Consider the following 23,324-nt stretch of genomic DNA (forward strand, 5'->3'; position numbering starts at 1 on the left):
TACATCCAATCGCAACATCCCAACTTCCATTTTATTATTGTAGTAAATAAAAAAATTAGTAATTATATTTAATTAATAAAATTTTCAATAAATATATTAAAGTAATAAAAACAAATTTATACCTTCAAAAAAATTTCTCGATGATGATTTGAACCAAGTTGAAAGAAATTATAAAAAGAAATAAGAGATTATGATAATTTTTGGTGCGTTTAGTTTAGAGATAAGAAGGGGTTTATATAAGGGATGGGGAGGGTAGGCGGGTAAGTTGGGCGAGAATAGTTGGGGGAACGGAAGGTTCGTCTTGTGCAACGCGCCTCCCAACTCACAGTCAAAACTTTGGAAAAGCACGGCTCCTGAAACAAACCTTCCACCGTAACACGCCAAACCAACAAAATTCTTGGAAAGCTCGTCCCTGAAATATGCCTTTGGATCACATCAACAACTTACATTTTTTTAAACACATCTCATTCTAATTTTGTCAGAAAGGGTGATAGTTTGGTACATAATCCATAATATGTGCTAAATTGATTTTTGAAGTGATTTTTTAATTATAAAATTACCTAATGTTTCACGCCATCGTCAAGTCAATTTTGATAAATATTATTTAAGTGTCTTTACGTTTAATCTTTCTTGTAATGTAATATAATAGTGAATTTGTGATCAATTGTCAACGAATTCCTTTTAGAAAATTCAATATGTTTATGCAATTTTTTTTTAATTTTTCAAAGATTCATATACATAATTACTTTTATTTTATTTTAATTAAATTTTATATTTTATAATATAAACTGATGAATTCAAATAAAATGATAATAGATGTATTACTCCAAAATATATATTTATAAATAATAATAATTATTATTATTATGATTAATTAAAATAGTAAGTTTAGGGTCTATTTATTTCACTGAAAACATATTCTAGAAAATATTTTTTGTAAAATGAATTATATTTTTTAGAAAATGTTTTATGGTGTTTGGAAGAGGTTGTGCAAATCATTTTCCACTAGTTAATGAATTTTTTTAAAATTATTTATTACAAATATTAAATACAATAAATAATATTATTTAACATAAAACATAATTTTATTATTTTTAAAATATTAAAAGAATGTATTTATTATTATTAAAATATTATTTCTATAATTTCATTAATAAAAATATTAGTATTAGTACATTTTATTGAAATAAAAATATTATAAAGTATAATAATTATTTATTAAAGTAATAGTATTATATTATATTTTAAAATATTAATTAATATATTTTAAATATTTTTATTAAAATATTATTGGATTATTATATTAATATTAAATACATAAATAATATTATTCATTATTAATAATTTAATAATAGTATTTCTCTAAAACTAATAAATAATATAAAATTTACTAATAATTTATTATATAATTAAAATAAAATATAATAACTTATATTTATAATATAATTGAGTATTTTATTATAATATTAAAATATATAATATTATATTATTAGAAATATTAATAAATATATTTTAAATATTTTAATAATTAATATTTTGAATAAAAGGATATTAAAATATTTTATTAATATTAAATTCATAAAATAAAATTATTTTGAATATTTATTCTTTGAAGTGAAAAGTTTGGAAAATGACTTACGAAATCAAACTGTAAGTCATTTTCCAGAAAACACAAAGAAAATTTTGTTGACCAGGAAAATGTTTTACGTTGATCAACCAATTTTTTTTCCAACCAAATAGGAAAATGAGGAAAACGTTTTTCGAAAAATATTTTATGTGAAGCAAACAGACCCTTAGTATAACTCTGGTTAACGAGAAAATTATTATACCATGTCCCTAAACTATTCAATCTAATATATAACAATTAGTTATTTGTTTGTAATGATATTTTAATTAAACAAATAAATTATTATTTATAGAAAAATATGATTTGTATGTAACTTGTTTAATAAATGAGTGACCTAAAATATAATTTACCCTAGTTTATGTTTTCATTTTTGATTGTTACATCATCAAATATATCATATTGATTTAGATATGTCATCCTCTTTTTCAACAAAATTATTTAAAATATATAAATTAAGTTAATTCAATGGTTAAAAGGATTATTATTATACATAAAGATCTCGAGTTTGAATATCAGTGACTGTAACATATTTAAACGTTCATTGTGATATAGTTGAGAGAGTCTTTAGAACATGTACTATCACTTTCAATGATCTTGGATTAATAAAAAAAATCATTTAAAATGATGTTTAAATCACAATAATAAAATAAAATATTATACTTAATAATACGAAATACTATATATATATATATATGAGGTTTTGTTCATCTAAAAAATCTAAATGAAAATAATAAATTAAGCATGATTTTATAGAAGCAATCAAAACTTTAAATTTAAAAGGGTAAGCTATATTATTACTCAACAAACAATTACTCTTTTTTATTTTGATGATCAAATTATTATTATTTTCATCATTAATATTATATATAGACAATCAATAATAGTTAAAAAGTAAAAAAAAAACTATATCAGCTTAATCTTTATTTTATAATGGGTGTGTAATTAAAATAAAAACAATATAATATTAGTGATGAGTGTATTAAAAAATAATTTAATGATTAAAGTAGAAAAGAATTAATAATTTAGTGAGTAATGATAAAATTTACCCAAATAACACATAAAAAGAGGGGCAAAAAATGAAAAGAAGAAAACAGCTAAACAAAACCAGCTAAGCATCAACTTTCCGCTACTGAATCGCATCCTTTTTTTCTCTATTCTTTTAATTCTCTCTCTCTCCAAAACCACCCTTCCCCCACAGGAATTCCTCAAATGGAATCGCCGCCTCCGCCAGCAGCGGCTCCTCCTCCTCTTTCTACCACCACTGCCACAGCCGCAGCTGCAACCGCTCCCGCCGCCACCATTCCCGCCACCTATCCCGAGTCCATAGACTCCTCGCCACGCTCCCGCAACACGGACTCATGGGACGACCCAGCTCTTCCCACTGCTCTCCACTCAAAGCTCCGCCTCATGTGCAGCTATGGCGGCACCATCATCCCTCGTCCCAACGACAAAGTCTTGTGTTACATCGGCGGCGACACTCGTATGTTTGTCGTTGACCGCCACACTACCCTCGCTTCCCTCCATCACCGATTGTCCCTTTCTCTTCTCCGCGGCTGCCCTTTTACTCTCAAATACCAACTTCCCTCCGAAGACCTCGACTCTCTCATCACCGTTACAACCGACGAAGACCTCGAAAACATGATCGATGAATACGATCGAACTTGTTCCCAAACGACGTCGTCAAGTAAGTCCTCCCGTATTCGCCTCTTTCTTTTCCCTCTCAATCCGGACGGTTCCCTAGCGTCTTCTCATTCAATTGGGCCGATCATTAGCAATTCCACCAAGTCAGATGAATGGTTTCTTAACGCGTTGAATGGGTCCGGGTTGTTGAACCGAGGGTTTTCCGATCCGATGACGAACGTGAATTTGTTGGGATTGGATGAAGATCTTCAGGGAAACATTGCTGAAGTTGGATCAAAAGATGAAGGGAGTGGGAGCCAGAAGAATATGAATTTGAAAACTCAAGATGTTCACTCGGTTCCTGATTCTCCCATGCTTGAAACTACTTCTTCTTTTGGTTCTACTTCTTCTTCTCCTTTGCTTGCCAACTTACCTCCTATTCGAGTCCATGCTGATGATCAGAAGGAGCATAGAGTGGGAATTGAGGAACAGTTTTCTCAGTTTACTGTTACGGCTTCTTCTGTTGCTGCTGCGGGTGTGGGAATGAAGCAACAGGATGAAGTCTTTGCGGCTTTGTCATCCCAACCGCCGATGCCGGTGGGCATCGCCGCTTCTGGGGGTGGGGTGATCTTGAATTCAGGTGTGATTCCTGGGGAGTATGCTAATCGGGTTCTTTCAGATGATGAGAGATCAGATCATGGGGTTCCTGTGGGTTATAGGAAAACACAAACTCCACAGCCTCAGCCTCCGCCTCCGCCTCTTCAGAATCAACAAAAGTATAGCAGTGGTCAAGATTTGGCTTCTCCAGATTCAATCTCAAGGTACCGTTTTCATAGTCTTCGAATTACATTTCTGTTCTTCAATTATGCTGGATTTACGTTTAAGAAGTTGCTGTGTTTGTTGTTATGATCCTTCAGTGACAATAGTTGTTCTTATTCTTCAATTACGATTGGATTTGCTGTTAAGAAGTTGTTGAGTTTGTTGTTACGATTCTTCAGTGACAATAGTTGTTCTTGTTCTTCAATTATGATTGGATTTGCTGTTAAGAAATTGCTGAGATTGTTGTTATAATTGCTTTCTGTTTTTCAATTATGCTTGGATTTACCGTCTAAAAGTTGCTGAGATTGTTGTTTATAATTTTTTCAGCGAAAATAGTTTCACAAATCCATTATCACGCCCAAAACCTGTGATCTATCAAGACCCAGCTCTTCTGATCCCATCTGGGGTTAACAGGGTTCCTGTAAACGCTGTTGATCCGAAGATTAATATCTCTGATCCAAACACAATTGGCCGAGTTCAGGTACAACAATCAGTTCAGGATTCAGGTTATGTATTGCAGCAACCTCAATTCGACCAGCAGCAACAACAGCAGCAGCAGCAGCAGCAATTCTTACATGCTGCTGCTGCACAACATTACATTCATCATCACCCCTCTGGAGCGGTACCAATATCAGCTTATTATCCTGTGTACCCTTCCCAGCAGCAACAGCATCATCATCATCATCCAACACAGATTGATCAGCAATATCCCCTGTATTATGTGTCTGCAAGTCAGGCTCAAGCTTACGGCATGCATGTCCAGCAACCTAGTATCAGTGAAGCCCCCACAGGAATCCCTTCAAGCCGTCCACAGACTCCTTCCAATCCTACCATGGCTCCTACTCATGTAGCATACAACCCAATGATAAATGCTCCTCTTGCCAAACCTGAAATGACTGCTGCCACCGGCTTATACGGAACATCGAATATGGGTAACCCTCAACTGGTTCAACTACAAAAAAGTCAGCATCAGCAACAATTTGTGGGTTACTCTCAGATTCATCATCCTTCACAATCTGTTGCACCTACCTCCGGCGCAATTGCCACATATGCTTATGAATTCAATGATCCTGCTCATGCTCAGATGTATTATTCCCAGCCTCTGGCACCGAATATGCCTTCTCAGTACCAAACCATGACTGGAGTAGTCTTGCCAGATGCATCTGCGCAACCTCTGGCTGATAACATCAAGTCACAGATCAGACCTTCACAGCCAATATAAATCAGTCAAGAAGGAAGCAACAACAATTTTGAAAGAAGGGTTTGGTTTATATCTTTAAATTCTGTTAGTGTCTGTCTTTTAATTTTGTATTGGTTTGTGATATGTATTTGTGAAAGATAATAAGGAACTCTATGGTCTTTTACTATCTTGTGTATGTCATATTGTCGGTATTGTCATAGGAAATGAAAGTCATCTGAAGATTTATACTGTAAAAGCTCAAACTCTTATATTGTGTGCAATTCATATTATCTGTTACTTGATAATGGTTATACAAATAGTGAAAGATTTTAATTTTTTTTCTTACATTGTTCTTGATCCAGGGCTCCTATGGTATCGAGTGTGCAGAGACATATATTTGCAAAAGCAAATTCTTGCTTGAAGCTCATATATTATCTAATACTAGGAAAGTTTTGTGGAGAAAGTGTTCGACATCGATACACTCTTCCAATTCTCTAAACCCAAACAAGACTTGAGGTGAAGTTCCTGAAATAAAGGAGACTTACCTTACTGTTTGATTTGGTGGAGCTGCAATTTCTCCAAGTCTTGCAGCACTCTCAAAACTGAAAGACACTATGATCTCTCTCTGCTCTTATCGACCCCTTCAACAAAGTTTGTCCTTATTTGTTCCCCATTGATAAAATCTATCCATATTGCTGCGAATTTCTAGTTTCTTGCCATGAATTCTATTAGGTTTTCATCATTGATATTTACAGTTAATTTCATTCCCTAGGAACGTGCACTAGATTTATTTAATCTGCTTGTTTTATTGGTTACATAAAAGAAATCTTTAGTATAGGTCCTCAAATCCCATACATCCTCCTTACTCCTGCTTGTTGTATACTTGATAACAATAATTATTTGTTGCTCCACCTACATTATACTCTTAGGAACACTGCCTGTTACCATACTCGACTTTCAATGGTTCAAGGTAATTCTTCAACTCACTTGATTACAGATTTTTCTGTAGACGAACTAAGGGTATGTTTGGATAATTGGCGTTGTATTCGGTTGATACATATTAATCATTTCCTTTGAACTTCATGTATGCTAACAGGTGTTGCTTTTCTCTGCTGGAAATTCGTTTAGGTTATCAAACTTCACCTAGTAGTAGGCCCCTGCTTATGTTATCTAGAGTCAGACTCAAATCTTTAATGTTTTTCAAATCTTTTAAAGATCTTCACTTTAGGCTTTGCATATGTTATTTGAATTGAATTCAAATTAATCCACGTATTGGAATTGAATTCCATATGTTAAAAAAATGTTCATATACCTGAAGATGTATTTTATGTCGTATTTCTTTTAACAAAAGCTCCTGCTGATATTTCTGACTGAGAAACTTACATTTTGTATGCGTCCGAATTTTTCTTTTCATGTTTATCTTTTGTTTTCTGTAGCCATAGTTTCAGCTTATTTATCTAATCGTAATCTTGAATGCCATAAGCTCTTCTTTGAACGCAACTCGCTTTGATTTTCTCCTGGTTTTGGTCTGGATGCCGCCTACTTTTCTCTTCAATTTTGTACGTCATTTTCAATCTTTTCTTAGAAGTATTTTAAATTGCATTTCCCCCCCTCTTTTTTCCATTTCAAATCAAATGGTCAATAAAATATTGGTGGATGTATCGTGTTTTTATTTTTATTTTTATTTTTGAACTGTTTAATGAATAATTTATATAAAATGATTTGAGGCTAAATGCAACGCATGGGTAGGGATGGCAAACGGGTATAGTTTTGCGGATTTCACACCGCATCCGCTCCAATTGGAGCGGGGATGGGTATAATTTTAGCGAGTAGTGGGCGGGTGTGGTTTTATAAAGTGGTACCCGTCGTGGGTGGTGGGCGGGTAATGGGTTTGAGACATTACTCGCCCGCCCAGTTAAATATCTATTAAATTTTGGACCATTATGAATTTAGGTGTAATTTTAGAGACTAATTTATAAATTTTAATATTGTATAATATATAATATATAATTTAACCAAATATTAAGGATATTTAGTTTTTAATCTGGTCTTTAATTAGGGAAATATTCGGCTATTTGATTAAACCCATAATCTCACTAACCACGTTATTTTTCATGTTCTTTAGCCCCTCAAAACCCATATTAGGCGCACTATGAGAATTAACATTGAAAGAAATTTAACAATCCAGCTCTGCGACTACATGCTCTCTACAATCCGTCTCCATAACATTCGTAGTCACTCCTCTGAAAAATTGAAGCATGCGTTGCTATCCCATCACGAACTGTCTGGGAATCAATTCTAACATCTCATTAGTTTGTTTTCAGGCGGGTCTAGATGGGTATGTCGCTAGTGGGTAGTGAGTGTGAGGATGAATTTGAAAATGTACCCGCGTGGGCGGGTGTGGATTTGAAAATTTATACCCATTATGAATGGTGGACGGGTGGTGGATTAAAAAATATTAGGTGGGTATGGGGATGGAGAGGGGTATCCGCACCCGACCCGCCTCGCCTATTTGCCATCCCTACGCATGGGAGACACTGTCCATGGCTTCTACGGCAGCAATTATTGAATTATGGGGGATATATCTTTCTTCTTCTCTGTCTTCTTTTTAGTTTTAATCAAATGATTCTTTGACAGTTGTGAATCAATTCCAAACACATTCGTTTCTGATAACAAAAACAAAAATACATTGATTCTCATGTTGGACGACGAATATTACGTTTTGGGTAAATCTTAAAGTGGATATTTTAAGGAATATTTATATAAATTTATGACTACATTGTCACTCATATTGTGGATAGAAGAAAATATTTATGTGAATAAAATTTAGGGTAAGTTATTCGTTTAGTATTTAAATTATCAGTTTTGTCAGTTTCGGAAGTAGAAATGTTACTATGGTGTTGATCCATAAACCAGTACAACTACATGTAAACATGAATAATCTGAACACTCAGAAAGTTTAGTAGATGTTATTGAAAAAAAAGTAACTTCGATATTCTATTGGAGACTAATTACATAGAAATTAAAGACATGATGAAAACTTGGTTTTTTTTGGGACATTGCAGAAGAGAGATTCGAACAATGGAGTCGATCATCAAATCTGTTTTTATAGCCATTGAAGAATGAATAAAGCTTAGTTGTCTTTGAATCAACTTCCTCACTAAACCATATCTAATTAAAATATGGAATCATTAACAATAAGATTACTAAAGTTGATCTTGTTTCATTTCCACACCGTCTCACTTTTATAAACTTTTTCATTATCGAATTCAGGCCAAAAATTAGAAACAAAAAATCAACACTCATTTGTTGGTTCAGTATTTTTCATGGATAAAATTTTAGGAAAGAGATGCAACCTTTTTTTTTATTCTAGTTACTGTCAACATTGTTATGAGAAAATAATTATTAAAAAAAGACATGTTTGCTGCAGTTAACGTCTGCATTGCCGTTAAAATAAAAATGTTTATTATCCGTCGGTTATGTTGATTGCCTGATTGATTGATCCTGCTGCTGGTTTTAAATTGTTGGGCGCTTTTGGTGCTTAATGGTGGTCGTGTGGTTCTCCTCTTTGTCGTTTTATGCACGTCGGCTCGCTTTCTTTCATGGGTGCGGTTGGGTGGGTGCTCCTGCACGGGCTGAGGTGGTCGTATTAGTGTATAGGTGATGCTTTTATCACTGGTGTCCCTTTCATTTGCTTAGCTTGTGTTTGAGACTATGTAGTTTGTTTGTTTCTCAATGTGTGTTCCTAGAGTGTGGCTTTGTGGTGGATATATTGTTTTGTGCTTTGAACTTTTCGACTTGAAAGGCGCACAATTTTCCCTCCATCCTAGGCTTAGGGAGGTTTTTTTAACGAGACCCTTTCATTGTCGTTTTTTATGTATTTTTCTTATAAAAATTAGTTGATCCTTATTTCCATATGTAATGGGGGTAAGGGGAGGTAAGATAGTAGGTTGCCCCTAACGCCAGGTTGAGAGCAGCTTATGTAGGAGACCTCCATATTATGAAATGCCCTCCTTAGGACTCGATCCCACGACCTCAATGTTAAGAACCTTGTGCTCTACCAACTGAGCTGAATGATCATTTCTAAAAAAAAAAACTCGTGTCAAAAAATAATAGGTAGAGCACAATTAGACATCATGGTAAAGGGACAGAAGATTTTTGTTCTAAGAAAATTATCGAGCACCAGTTATAGAACAAACATGATACCCTCCACAAATATCAAACATGAATCAAATTAAACGGTGCTTTAGTACGAATTAAGCTTGAAACAAATGGAGTGTGAGTTTGTTTAGCTAAGGGGCAATTCAAGTTTATATATATAAACTTGATGCATGCATTTGAACAAGAAATCAAACCAAAAAAAACTTTATTTGATAAATGACCAAGACGTTGGTGCTAAACTCTTGAGGTGACCCATTTCTTTCATTCGTTGAAGTGACAACATTCCTTGTAGGTCGATGTGAATTATCAGGATAGCAGATTCCCCCTCGCTCAATTTCCATCCCACTCATCTTCCCTGATTGTTGATCCTGCAACACACATGAACTATCAATGAAAATTACAGATTTATGGGATTTGTGGAGGAGATTTTTTTATGGATATTAGGTTCAGTTTAAATGATGAAAGAACAGGTCTGATTGGTTCAGGACAGATTCAAGGGTAACGTTTGACCGACAAGGGTTTTGCACAAGGACATCGAGTTAACGATTGGCGGAAAGATAGGCGCAGCCTTGGGTAAGGCACTACAGTTGGACGCAAGAGAAAGCTGAGCATGGTGGAGTAGACGTCAAAGACTTTCACCAAGAGGCTAAATCGAAGACTTTGACTAAAGAGGTTAAGGAACTTAACAAAAACACATATTTACTTCTCCAAAATTGTGATAGCAATATGAGGCAAAGGAGCTCATAGTTTTAACTTTGAGGAAGTAAAAAACCTTGGAAAGTATTTAGGGGTTCTAATCCTCCATGGCAGAGTGATTAATGCTACGTACAGGTACCTGATCGAAAAAGTGGAAATGAGACTTTCCGGAAGCAGTTCTACAAACAATTCCTTAATGCCATGCAATCTACTTGGTTACCGAAAGGGGTCTGCGACACGTTGGAGAAATTAATAAGAAGATTCATATAGAGCTCGAACGCTGATTCTAAAATGATACCGTTAGTTAATTGGGACACGGTGAAACTTCCAGTAGCTAAGGGAGGTCTCGGCATTAAAGACTTGGGAAGGCAAAACAAAGCGTTCCTACACTACAACAAAACTGTACATTTGCGGCCTTTTTTTACCTATAGCGGCGTTTTTAAGCGCCGCAGAAAACACCTGCGGCGCTATGACAAACGTCGCGAAAAGTGCCGCTGAAAATAGCGCCGCTAAAGTTCGCGGCGTTTGGTAACAAAAAAACGCCGCAATAGATAACGATATATAGTGGCGTTTGTCCAACAAACGCCGTAATAGGTGTTGATATTGAGCGGCGTTTGTCCACCAAACGCCGCAATAGGTGTTGATATTTAGCGGCGTTTTCCAACAAATACCGCAATAGGTATTGAGATTTAGCGGCGTGTTTGACACAAACGCCGCAATAGGTCTTGAGATTTAGCGATGTTTTTCCCACAAACGCCGCAAAAGATCTGGTATATAGTGGTGCTTTTTAGAACAAACGCCACAAAATGTCATATCTATAGCGGCGTTTTAAGATACAAATGCCGCTAATTACCTCTCTATAGCTAAGAGAAATTGATTTTGCAAATTAAAACTAATTTGTCAAATGTTGTTTTCTACTCTTTTATTATCCGAATTTAACCTGTAGCATTTTCCAATAAAATTGACATCCATAAACAACAAACTTAAAATCCATAACAAGAAAATTGAAATCCATAATAATAAATCAATGTTTACATTAACGTAAAATATAATGTAGTTCAACATTATTAACTATAATAAACAATAATAACATCTAAGATATTTTACTTATAATCTTACACATTCTTCACTACTCTTCGTCACAATGAGACACTTAAATTCAAAGAGATAAATCCAATTTATATGGGGAAAACAATGATGCAGAGCTAGTATTGTCCTGTCATTTCTTGCACAGATATGTTGCTTCATGAGGTCTTACTCCAATTGGCATGCCACTTGAAAAGGCCCCAACCATGGCAATGCAAACCCGATCTCTAGTTTCATATCCAAATAAATCATCAATGCCAATGAAAATCCATTATATCTTACATTAAAAAAGTTAACAACACATTTCTTTAACAACTAAAATTATAGATTCCTTAGCGGTACTCGTACCAAGTTCAAATAAGAAATTTGCAACTCACATTTTCAACAGTACAAAGATCAAACAAAGATTCAAATAGAGCCTGAAGCTGTAACATTCTACTACTGATCTGCAACATGGAAATAAATAAATCAGTACAGAAACCATTAACTCTAACTGCCAATATGTTGCCTTAATAGTTGTATAAGATAATTCATTTTCCTGATTCAGAACAAGATTGGGAAAGTAAAATAGAATGTCTAATACTAATACAATGGGAGTAATTGTAAAACCTAATGTGAGTTGGTCAAAGGTAATGGCACCAAAAGACAGTAAAAAATGCAAAGCAAAAAATAATAATATTCAAGATAGAGCCACAGATGGTGTAGAAATGTAATACTATGTAAAAAACTCTTTCTGTATCAGCTTAAATCGCTTGAAATAAGGTAAATCCTAGGTTTAAAATCTAGTAATAGAAAGATTAAAGAACAGGAGTATGAATTCCAAGAACAATAAAAAAGTTGATTGCTTTGGACTCATAGTGTTGCCATCACCTATTATTTCATGTGCAGTGAAGTGTAAAAAACAACTAAAACAGGAGTATTTAATGATTTAAACAGAACATATAATATCGCGAGGCCAAAACATTCGCGACTTTGGTATCTCGTTAATATCCTCAAGATAATCTCGGATAATATTCGTTTTCTTCCATTTTGTTAGATCCAGAACACATAGTTTAAGAATCGTGTCTTCAAACAAATGTCAAAATGCACTCATAAGAAATGTTGCTTCATTCATATATCAGAGCAATACCTGAAGAAATAAACCCATTAAATTGGAGAGTGAATCTGGAGCCAAATCTTCCGTGCCGCAGGCATGGAAAAGTTTGGAAAGACCTAATCCCACAAGTCCTGCTACATAGTGACAATATTCATCGTAGTCATCAACCGTTTCGACCTGCAGCAAAACACAAGTTCCTGGGATCGTATATAAGATAATATATATATACATATTTTTGGTCAAGTATACAATATGATATGAAGACATTTAAGAGTTGTATTCTTGCATGCATATTGAACAGATTCAGGGGCTAAGCTTGAGAGATCGAGTTCTTATATATGGTAAAAGACAATCTAGAAGAGATCAACCATATTTTAATAATGCAAGAATGGCAAACCTCCTTGCAAATGAATTTTGCCATCCCTGCACCCATTCTTTTCGTAATGTCCTCGATAGCCTCCTGATAACTGCATAATCAATTGAGAATTATCGACTTTTTTCTCATTCGGGATCAAAATCCACAATCAAAAAAAACTTGAACCACTTATCTAAGATAACCTAGTTAGGAGATAAAGACATAAACTAAATAAACACATACAAATCAGCACCACATTTAAGTCTTCATGAACAAGGAAGATCGAGAAAAAAATTAAATAACCGACCCTTTTTTGAGTTCGAGAAAAGAAATAGATACATGATGAAACTCGTCTATAAGAACTTTGTAGTTCTTTGTACCACGTGAAAAAATAGATAAAGATATATAAGCAAACACACCGGGATTCATTAACCGGTAAAGTTTTCGGTAATAAAATTAGCCCAATCCTGGTGCCATATTGCTCTACTCCACAGAGAATCGAGAATCCTCCTTTGAAGGAGAAAAAACTTCTAGATGCTCACATGAAAAGTGCCAGTTGCAATCGTATATATGACGATAGAAGTCTTTGAGGATAGGAACTTTGACATCAGTTGCTACACTAGTGTCATCCTCTGCACGAAAAAAAAACCTCAGCTTCTTATCGAACAACTCGAAAAGGAAACGCAAAATATTACTATCATTCATAGATTATATAGGCCAAATATGCAGAAATTGGTCCTAGTAATTTAGAATTGGTGAAAGATTATGCACGATGGGAAAATAACACTGAAAAGAAAGGGAAATAAAGGGTTTAAAAGACAAAGAACAAACCAACAGTATCAAGCACTCGAAGAACCAAATAGAATATGCAGACCTGCAAAACCACAAGTATGGGGGAAAATCAAATCACCAGATTGAACAAAGATTAGTCTAATATTAAGGATTAATAAAATCCACAATAAATACAATCGAAATCGATAGTAAATTTACGAAATCAGACGACACCATATGAAATCCATAGAGTTTTCTTACGGCTTTTCTAAGCTCGGTGTCGAGCTGTTGAATAATGAAGGCGAAACTACAAGAGACTTTGTGAAGCATGGAGAAACAAAAGGCCAAGTGAGGCTCCGACAAGATCTTTTTCTCGGCATGCCTCGAAGCCAATTTCAGCTTCAACAATTGATAGAAATCATCCGGGTGTTTCACAAGCACTCCTAAACTCCCCATAATTGAATATTTGTTTTGAAGTCAGACCAAAACAACAAATCAAAATATGGGTATATGGCGAAACAAATGGTTGTTTGGATTTTTGAGGGGGAAATGCAAACTGGGTCAAAATATGGGTTTGATATGTATGCTCATTTTTTTCTAAAAAAAATCCATATGTTTGGAGGACCATACTTGTAACACCCCCAACCCGTATCCGACCAGGATACGAGTCTGAAGTGTCACATTGACTTTTCAAAAAATTATTCGTATAAAATAGTGAGTAATTTAAAAACTTTTATATCATTTAAATTATTCAAAACATTTACAAAATTATTCAGAGCTTATACAATATATTCTTTTTATTACATGCCAACTAGAACTTTATATACAAAAATACATATTATTCACCTCTCTTCTGATCTGACATTCGCTAAGGAGAACTGACCTGTCTTGTTCCTCTTTACTTTTCTTTTCGCTTTCCAAACCTACGTGTGAAACAATCACACGCTAAGTCGATGACTTAGTGAGACATATAAAACATATAATATTTCATATAACATAAAGCATACATAAACATATACCATCATTATCATAATCTCTATCATTATCATTAAGAAACACACATAACATCATATGGTTCATGTAACACATTTCAAACCACTTACCTTTGATAACCATTTATAAACCCATCGTATACATATCACATTCAGTATGCTTGTTTAATCACTTTATTAGCCCATGTACACTAGTGAGAACTTAAGGTATGTGAGTACATTGAGGTTGTGCACACATATGCTGTCACCACAGCTCGATCAATGTCCCGAAGGACCAGTCCATAGATTCCGAAGAACCTAGGTAATCAGTCCATATGTCCCGAAGAACATAGGTAAACAGTCCATATGTCCCGAAGAATATAGGTAAACAGTCCATATGTCCCCAAGAACATAGGTAAACAATCCATATGTCCCGAAGAACATAGGTAAACCCTCTACCCTTGGCATGCCAACTATACCCTAGCTCTCATATCACATAACATGGGCATTATCATTTAACAGTTCACATTACTTGTCATTTTTCTTTTGTCACATACCACATGTATGTGTAACCATGTATTCCATATCATATCACATGTATCACGTATTGCCTATTCATATGTCATTTCATATAACATATATCATATGTGCATGTAATCACATAGATCGTATCATATAGCTTCATTCATATCACATATTCATATAAGCTCATAGCTTCTTTCACATATACATGTAATCACTTAGTCTATTTTCATGTAATTCTTTTCACTTCTCATATGATTTTATATTCATATCTCACATAGCTCATATCACCTTGCATTGTTTCATATAAACATAGATGTCATATCTTGTTTGCATATATTTTCCATATAACTCATATATCTCATAGTTCTTTCACATAGCTCACTATCATATTTTCATATCATATATCTTATAATAGATTCTTATATCATCATTTGTTTCCTTTCTACCTATTCATAATCACATTAACATGTAATGCAAGCAATATGTATTATACATACATGTAATCACATAATTTATACCACATGATTCATGTAGTCATTTAGATCATTGTCTTTTAACACATATCTCATAATCACACAAACCATCACATAGATTACCAATCAAATCACATTTTAGGAGTTACTTCTTACCATAGTAACTCCATCACTAGCTCATCGCAAGCCAATGTTTATTCAATAATATAAGTACAAATTAAATTGCACTCACCTTAGCCTTGCTTTGATTCGATTATAATCCTTTGATTATTCCGGAACTTGTTTAGGCTCAATATCTACATAAATATATCATTTCAAAACAACTATCAGAAGCCTAAACTTTAAACTTGATGTTAATAACTTAAACCGGTTTAATGAATCAAATTCTATATTTTCATTTAGGGGGAATCGATACCCCCCCAGGGGAATCGATACCCCCTAAACATACTGGATTTTTTCGTTCAAGAGGGGGAATCGATTCCCATTCATAGGGTATCGGTTCCCTCTACGCAGAAATTGTATTTTAAGCTCGAAAATCATCAATTTTTCTTTCAATTCTTCTATTTTAAACCCCTACCATGTCATTAAACTCAACTACCATTACTTAAACTAACTTATATCCATGAAAATCCTCTATGACTTAAAAATCCTATCATTCATATGTAATTCAAGAATCATACTAAAATTTCAATATGTTCTAAATACAATTCTAACACTTCTATCTTCTTATTCTCATAGATGACAAGTCAAATTCAACTTAAAATTCAACTTATCAACTCTATTCCATGATTTCATATAAAAACTCATTTTCTTTAATCTATCATAACTCTTTTATCTTTTTCTTTTAAGATAACTTAAGCTTTCCTTAAGCTTAATTATCATCTAGTGATCATAACCCAACTTTTAAAACAACAAATAATTAACAAAATAGCAAACTCACCTTTGATGTCTCTCTCTCTCGTGTGGAAGAACAAAGGAGATGAAGTGGAGAAAATATCTCCTCATCGTTATCCCACATGCCTATATATCATTTAATTATAATTTCCAAGTCAAATGACCATTTTGCCCTTTAATTCTTTGGATAATTACTATAAACTTTTAGGAAATATTTCCGAACAAATCATTAAACTATTCAACTATTCTACTTTAATCACCATATTCTGAAATTTTACAATTTTGGTCACTAACCCGTATTTTGGGATGTTACAATACTCCCATATAGTTAAAGCAGATACAAAGGGACCACTCACCAGTTCAAGAATTTCATTCCCCTGGTTGCAATTTCTTCATTCTTTTCTCTACAGTTAGCTTCCCACAAATTATCCTCATCGCTGTCAATCTGAAGGACAAAAATTCCACCAATTAACCAATATTGAAATTGCAATTATAAAAAATTCCAATATAGGTAAAGTGGATGAGAATCTAGGGTTTCAATTCAAGTTTTTCAAAAAATTAGAAGAAATATAAGGTTTCAATTCAAGTTTTTCAAAAAAGAAAAAGAAAAGTAGAAATCTAGGGTTTTTGAAAGTGATACGAAGTGGAAGGACTGATGAACTTGTGGATTTTTCCAGTACTGGAAATCATGATGATGGAAACCCTCGCATCGCAGAGAACGGTGAGCTCATTAGCTTTTTTGAAGAGTGTTTCTTCTCTTAGAGAATGTGACTTGTCTGTTGGTCGGGTTCTCAAAAGCATGAGGCCCCTGAGAGTTAAGTTTAGGGCTAGGGTTTGCTAAATTTAGTTAAATGTGGTATATATATAGCAGCGTTTGTATAAAAACACCACAAAAGAACGATTATTTAGCGGTGTTTGTGCTTAAAACACCATTAAAGTACAGTATTTAGTGGCGTTTATATAAAAGCGCCACTAAAGTATGAGTATTTGGAGGATTTTGGGCTTAAAATGCCACTAAAGTATGAGTCTTTAGCAGCGTTTGTATAAAAATGCCACTAAAGTACTAGTCTATAGCGGCGTTTGTATAAACAACGCCACTAAATCACGAGTCTATAGCGGCGTTTGTATAAAAAACACCACTAAAGTACATTTTTAGCGTCGTTTTTATAAAAACGACGCTATAGTACGAGTCTTTAGCGGCGTTTGTTCTAAAAATGCCGCTACAAATGCCGCTATTAACCCATTTTGCTGTAGTGATTGCGGCGTTTGTTGAAAAAACGCCACTATAAACAACTCTATTACGACGTTTGAGCTATAAACGCCGTTAAATTACCACTCTATTACGGCGTTTGTTTAAAAAACGCTGCTAAAGTATAATTTTGTGGCGTTTGTATTGTAAACGCCGCGACATGCTTAGATTTTGTGGCGTTTTCCCTTAAAACGCCGCTACATAACACATTTGCTGTAGTGTTAATGAAAATTGGGATGCAGTTGGTACAAGGAGGGGATGGATTGTGGATAAAGATCCTAAAGCACAAATATAGGTGGTCGGAGGATATTCCTTTGCTCATAGCTCGGCAGAAATGTTCCCGATTATGGAAAGGTTTGAGCTCTATTTGGGAAGATATTAAAAATAACATCTTTTGTAAAATAAGGAATAGTGCTCATGCGGATTTCTGGCAAGATATTTGGATTGATGACATTGGACCTTTAGCGGATCATTTCCTACTGGGGACGGCACTGCTTCCCACGTTTCAGTATCCGATACGTCTCCAACACGGGGATGACACGGGTACGTATCAGGGACATGCTACATGACGGGATACGGTTGAACAAACTTGGGGACCCGTTTCAATGCTTACCCGGTGACGTTTTGGGGACGGCATGTGACTATCAAATGCGTTCTCAGGCGTCCGAACCGGCCCACGACGGCGGAGAATGAGAGTCAAAGCTCGTGAGTTTCGTATCAAGACGGTCACATCGACGGTGAGGGTTGGGGTCACAACATGAAGGCTTTTGGAAGATGATCGGCGAGCTAAGGATGGTGGCGGCACGACGAGATATAGGTTTACGAGATGACCAGCAAGGATTCGTGAATCATCGAAAGAAAAGAAATAGGGAGGCACCGCGTTAAACAAAGCCATAGATTTGTGATTATAATAAAAATGGTATAACCTCAGAGTTAGTCCTCAAATATTTTAGGGTTTACGAAAAAAGTTACACAATTTACAATAATTACAATTTGGCTACCAATTTTTTTATGAAGTATTGATTTATGAATTTTATTTTATAATATTTACTTATGGATTTTATTTTCTAATTTTCTGTGAAATATTAACTTTATTTATGATTTTTTATATTTATTTATAATTTAATTTTTATTATATGTTGTACCCTTACCGTCTCCGTACCCTGTAATTTTAAGAATTTTCGTTTCCCATCCCGTCCCCGTATCAGTGCAACATAGATGGTTACGGCGTCAGGTGCTTGGGATTGGGAAAAATTGTATGATTGCCTTCCTATCCAGATTTGTAATAGAATTGCTGGGATTTGCTCACCAAGATTTTCACTTGGTGATGACCTACCTGGATGGCGATGGGAGGAGAACCATGTTTTCACAGTAAAATCGGCTTATAGGAGCCTGGAGCCAGCAACAACTTTTGGAGATAATACAAATTGGAGGGATGTGTGGAAGCGAAAAGTTCCATAACCAATACGAACGTTCTTGTGGCTCGCTCTTCATAATCGTCCTTTAACAAATGCAGAAAGACACCAGAGGCATATGACATCGTCGTTAAGCTGTGAATTCTGCCATAGTGAAAGCGAAGATATCTCTCATATTCTCCGTCATTGTCCATTTGCTGCTAATATTTGGCGAAGCCTAATTCGTGAGGATAAGCTACAGATGTTTATGGAAATGCCGTATGAAACATGGTTATCAACCAATATGCGGGGCCATGGTAATTTCTCGATCTATGATAGACACTGGAACTTGCTTTTCTCCATAATTTGTTGGAACCTTTGGAAACGGAGATGCAACCTCCCGTTCCAAAATAACTACATTGATAGGGAGGATCTTTAGGTTCGAAGTGTTTGACTCAAAAATGAAATTGTGATGAGTCAAGGTGTTATAAAGGCTGCTCGAGGAAGAGATAGATCTCAGGTTAAATTGGGCAGCCCTGAACAGGAGTGGATAAAGGCTAACACCGACGGAGCTGTAGGTGGACCATGGAATATGGCTGCTGCTGGAGGCGTGCTGAGAGATGATCGAGGTGATTGGATCTTTGGGTTCTCTCGGAGTATAGGTATTTGTTCTGTTCTTAATGCGGAATTGTGGGCCATGATATTTTAGTTTATGCATGGAATTAGGGGTTCAGAAAAGTAGAAGTGGAAACAGATTGTGTAATGGCGAAGGATATTCTGAATAGAAACATCCAAAGGAACGATGGTAATGCAATTACCACAAGCATTTGCGAGATGCTGCAGAGGGAGTGGGAAGTCAAGATTTCACACGTGTATAGGGAAGCTAATTCTGTAGCCGACAAGGTGACCGCAATGACGAGGGGTAACGAAATTGGGGCGGTCGTGTTTGAAGCTCCACCTCTGGAGGTTTCTGAGTTGTTAGAAAGGGACCGAGCTGATATAAGCTAGGCTCATGAACTTTTTGTATTTTCGGGGGAAAAAATGAGGTTAAGGAACTTTAGAAAAGAGGATTATCGTGGTTAGGGATGGACTTAGAGAAGGGCGTCATCGTCTTCCTCTTAAAAATTTTAAATTTTTATATATTTTATATATTTTTATTGAAAATATGTTTTCGATCCCTTAAAAGGTTTTTCCTTCAAAATTTTCAAGTTTATCTCCCTTAACATGAAATCTCGCATCCATCCCTTACCGTGGTAAGAGTTCCTCAAAAGAACCATGAAAGCCGAGGAGAGTAGGCGACTTCATCTTTCGCGATAGTTATGTTCAAAATATTTCGAAGGCAAAATTTTCTTGTAGAATGAGAATTGTAAAGACCCAATCTTTGAATTAATGTTCGAGCATTGATGAAGAGACTAATTAAGTAAATTAGTTTGTACAACCTATAAAATTTCTAGAAACAATAATAATTTTTGTAATCACCGAGGAAAGGTAAATTAGTTTGTGCAACCTATAAAATTTTATATTATAATTAATTTACTTAAAACAGTTGTTTCTATGTTCATTAGAGCACCATTTTGGGTATTGAACTACTTAAGATGTTATAGGTAAGATCAATATAAACTAGTAAAGAGATTGTGAGACAAATCAACAGTTTCTTGTCAATTAGAAAGATTTCCAAAATCCCAAGGAATTGAACCATTGAACTTATTGAAGAAGTTCAACAGGCAAACGTCCCCAAACAACTTATTGTTCCATAAATTCACACGGAGAAGATCAAACAAAGCAGAAGGAAGAAATTTACAAAGTTTCTTATTTGGAATGGCAATGGAAACTGTTTTTTACTTTGATCATCAAATTATATATATTTTACAAATTCATCATTAACATTGTATATTTTTTAATTTTAGTCAATTACCATTTAAGTTAACGTTAAAATTTATAAAATCACTGACATATAAAATAAATAATAATAAATATTTTAACTTTCAGTTTTAGTTTTCAAACGCAACAAACAATTGAAAAAAAATAAATTACATTAACATTTAATGTATTAATGATGTACAGTTTTATATATCACTGATGAATCATGATCGTCATTTTAAATTCATATTTAAGCAACAGGTGGAATATTTCCTTCTACATTTCTCTATTTCTGAAAAAAGTACTCTAGTTATGAGTTTTTCTTAATGAAGTCCTTGTAAACACATTTCTAGTTTGTTCACATGGAATCTAAAAACGTAAAACAAGGGATAAGTTGAAAAGAAATTGGAATGTTAGAAGCACATTACAAAGTCGATGATATACATTTCTCTGTAAGACTATAACACCGATAACATGATTGCTTCAATGAGAAAATTAAAGTGGCTAAAGCTGGCCTAACTGGTGATAATCAGAAGAGTTTTGAGTTGTTCATCCGCCGCAGCCAGCACCACATCCGGCGGCGCAGGTGGAAGAGCCGTAGACCTCTGCCTCGGTGGCGGAGGCTTTGTCTTTGGATCCACCACCTCCGGCACAGGTTAACATGATCGCCGTAATGATAAAAAGGGTGGCTAAAGCTGCCCAAAAGATAAAAACAACGCTGCCGGCACTGGCTTCATCTTGACCGGTTCCTCCCCCCGCCGTTGTAGCCGCCTCTTTCCACTGTCGAACCATCGAATCTTTATGCAGATTCTTGCGGAAGTAATTCTGACAAATCTTATAATGGCCGCTTAAGGTTGTAGTAACGATCGTAATGTAAACCTTATCCTTTTCAAACCCCTCTTTGTTGACAAATAAATAAAGTAGAGATGGTGATAATAATTAAACTTTTAATTCGTGTTGAACATTAAGCGTTTACCTTTTGGTCATTAAATAAGCAAATTGATAAAATGATTATGCCGTGCCGACACACCACAATCCGTCATTTTCCTAGGAAGATAAGAGACAAGTATTGGGACCCATGGGATGCTTTTGGGTCGGCTAAACCTATGGTTTTAATAACAGAAATAGAGATTAAATTTATAGGTTTTCATTTTACAAGAGAGACGAGCATTTACAAAGAAATAGGGATTTATACGTTTTCATTTTTCAATTGCTTTTAATTTGTGGATCTTGCCATTGTTTTGCCTAGTTTCACAACTGCAATGAACATTTTACACTTTGTACAGCAGAACAATGGCAAGATGCACAAGAGAGACGAGCATTTACAAAGACTGGGACACCCATCCATACTTGACAGTAGGACACGCCAAAGCTGTCACCCCTATCACCTTAGTCCCTACACTAACAAACTAAATCTAACCCAATCTGACACCACCCTAATGAAAGATGTTTACAGCACCATTAATCAAACTCACACAGCAGGAGCAAAACACAAAAATAAATCAGAATCCCAATTCACAAAAGTAAAGCAGGAGACTATACTCCTAAAAATCCTTGTTATTATATGTAGCCTATAATACCAACCTGAGAATTATCACACCACGCAATAACGACAGCAGACACTCACCTACCTTTGGGTTGGCTTTTGGGCCTCGATGAGACCATCACTCGCCTATCTTAAGAATGGCATCTAGACATCGAATGAAATCTTGAACAGAAGGAATGAGCAATGGCTGCCACACTCTCCTCATTGACCGAACGATTACTGAAAATAATGTCCTTCCTAGACGATCAAAATGACCAAATAAAACTAAAGAAACTCATAATCCAGATCGCTTTTACCTTCATGTGAAACTTTTGATGATGCCACAAAAGGAGCAAAGATTTGACAGATCTGGGAATAGCTTGATTTACCTTCCAGAGTCTGCAGCACCGCTGCCCCACTCTCCATACAATCGCACAGTGGCATAGCAAATGATTGATTGATTTTGGTTCATTATTAACACACATGAGTTTAGATCCGAAACTGAGACTCCACGTTTTGAGAGTTCCAGCAAGGAGGAAATTCTTTGATGAATCGCCTTCCAAACAAAGACTTCTATTTTATGTGGAGCAAGATTTGCCGACAGTAATTTCCAAATGATGTCTTCATTTAACCCCTCAAAAGAAGCAGATATAAAAAAGTCTCTCGGTGAATATGAACCATTTTCGGCCCCCTACCATTTTAACCGATCCACCCCCGACACAGTTAACACAGCGCGATTAATAACATTCATAAAATTATTCCATATACTCAATTCCCATTCAAAGAGCAGTCTTTTTACCTCAATGTTCTAATTCCAAACCCCGTTATTTTTTTAACCAAAATCTCCAACTTTTACACTCTTTCTAATAGCAACTCCAAAAATTCTAGAAAAAGCCACTTTAAGAGGACTTCTAGTCCAATGGTCCTTTCAAAACTCGATTTTTCTACAGTACACATCTTAGATATTGAGAAATATTATCCTCAATTTTGTTCAGCAGAGCGGTGAATTGGTCTCGAGAGCA

General features: G+C 35.0%; 2 protein-coding genes across 3 annotated transcripts; one reads left to right on the forward strand and one right to left on the reverse strand.

Moving 5' to 3' along the window:
* The first annotated feature begins 2,761 nt into the window (after positions 1 to 2,761).
* On the forward strand, positions 2,762 to 5,774 carry LOC120141907. 2 transcript variants are annotated; one of them, XM_039156673.1, is made up of 3 exons: positions 2,762 to 4,068; positions 4,394 to 5,328; positions 5,626 to 5,774. In XM_039156673.1, exons 1-2 carry the CDS (start codon positions 2,837 to 2,839, stop codon positions 5,286 to 5,288), a joined length of 2,127 nt encoding a protein of 708 aa, XP_039012604.1. In that variant the 5' UTR covers positions 2,762 to 2,836; the 3' UTR covers positions 5,289 to 5,328; positions 5,626 to 5,774. The 2 variants fall into 2 exon arrangements, with proteins under 2 accessions (XP_039012604.1, XP_039012607.1); XM_039156676.1 differs by lacking the exon at positions 5,626 to 5,774 and having other exon boundaries at positions 4,394 to 5,511.
* Positions 5,775 to 12,117: 6,343 nt separating this feature from the next.
* On the reverse strand, positions 12,118 to 13,867 carry LOC120138816 (squalene synthase 2-like). The gene is made up of 7 exons (XM_039154222.1): positions 13,673 to 13,867; positions 13,472 to 13,514; positions 13,183 to 13,272; positions 12,948 to 13,023; positions 12,683 to 12,752; positions 12,319 to 12,462; positions 12,118 to 12,210 (listed from the first exon to the last, which is right to left on the reverse strand). The coding sequence occupies exons 1-7, from the start codon at positions 13,865 to 13,867 to the stop codon at positions 12,118 to 12,120; spliced, it is 711 nt and encodes a 236-aa protein (XP_039010153.1).
* Positions 13,868 to 23,324: the final 9,457 nt, after the last annotated feature.

Source organism: Hibiscus syriacus, unplaced genomic scaffold (genome assembly GCF_006381635.1).
Source record: "Hibiscus syriacus cultivar Baekdansim isolate YM2019G1 unplaced genomic scaffold, ASM638163v2 tig00002237_pilon, whole genome shotgun sequence".
Lineage (NCBI taxonomy): Eukaryota > Viridiplantae > Streptophyta > Magnoliopsida > Malvales > Malvaceae > Hibiscus > Hibiscus syriacus.

Bases quoted from the DNA above. Each gene is read 5' to 3' on its own strand.
- LOC120141907 (XM_039156673.1), top strand. From the start codon at position 2,837: ATGGAATCGCCGCCTCCGCCAGCAGCGGCTCCTCCTCCTCTTTCTACC. The intron at 4,069-4,393 runs GTACCGTTTTCA...TAATTTTTTCAG, and splicing joins TCTCCAGATTCAATCTCAAG to CGAAAATAGTTTCACAAATC.
- LOC120138816 (XM_039154222.1), bottom strand. From the start codon at position 13,867: ATGGGGAGTTTAGGAGTGCTTGTGAAACACCCGGATGATTTCTATCAA. The intron at 13,515-13,672 runs GTAAGAAAACTC...GTGGTTTTGCAG, and splicing joins ACACCGAGCTTAGAAAAGCC to GTCTGCATATTCTATTTGGT. The intron at 12,211-12,318 runs GTATTGCTCTGA...ACAAAATGGAAG, and splicing joins TAATGGGTTTATTTCTTCAG to AAAACGAATATTATCCGAGA.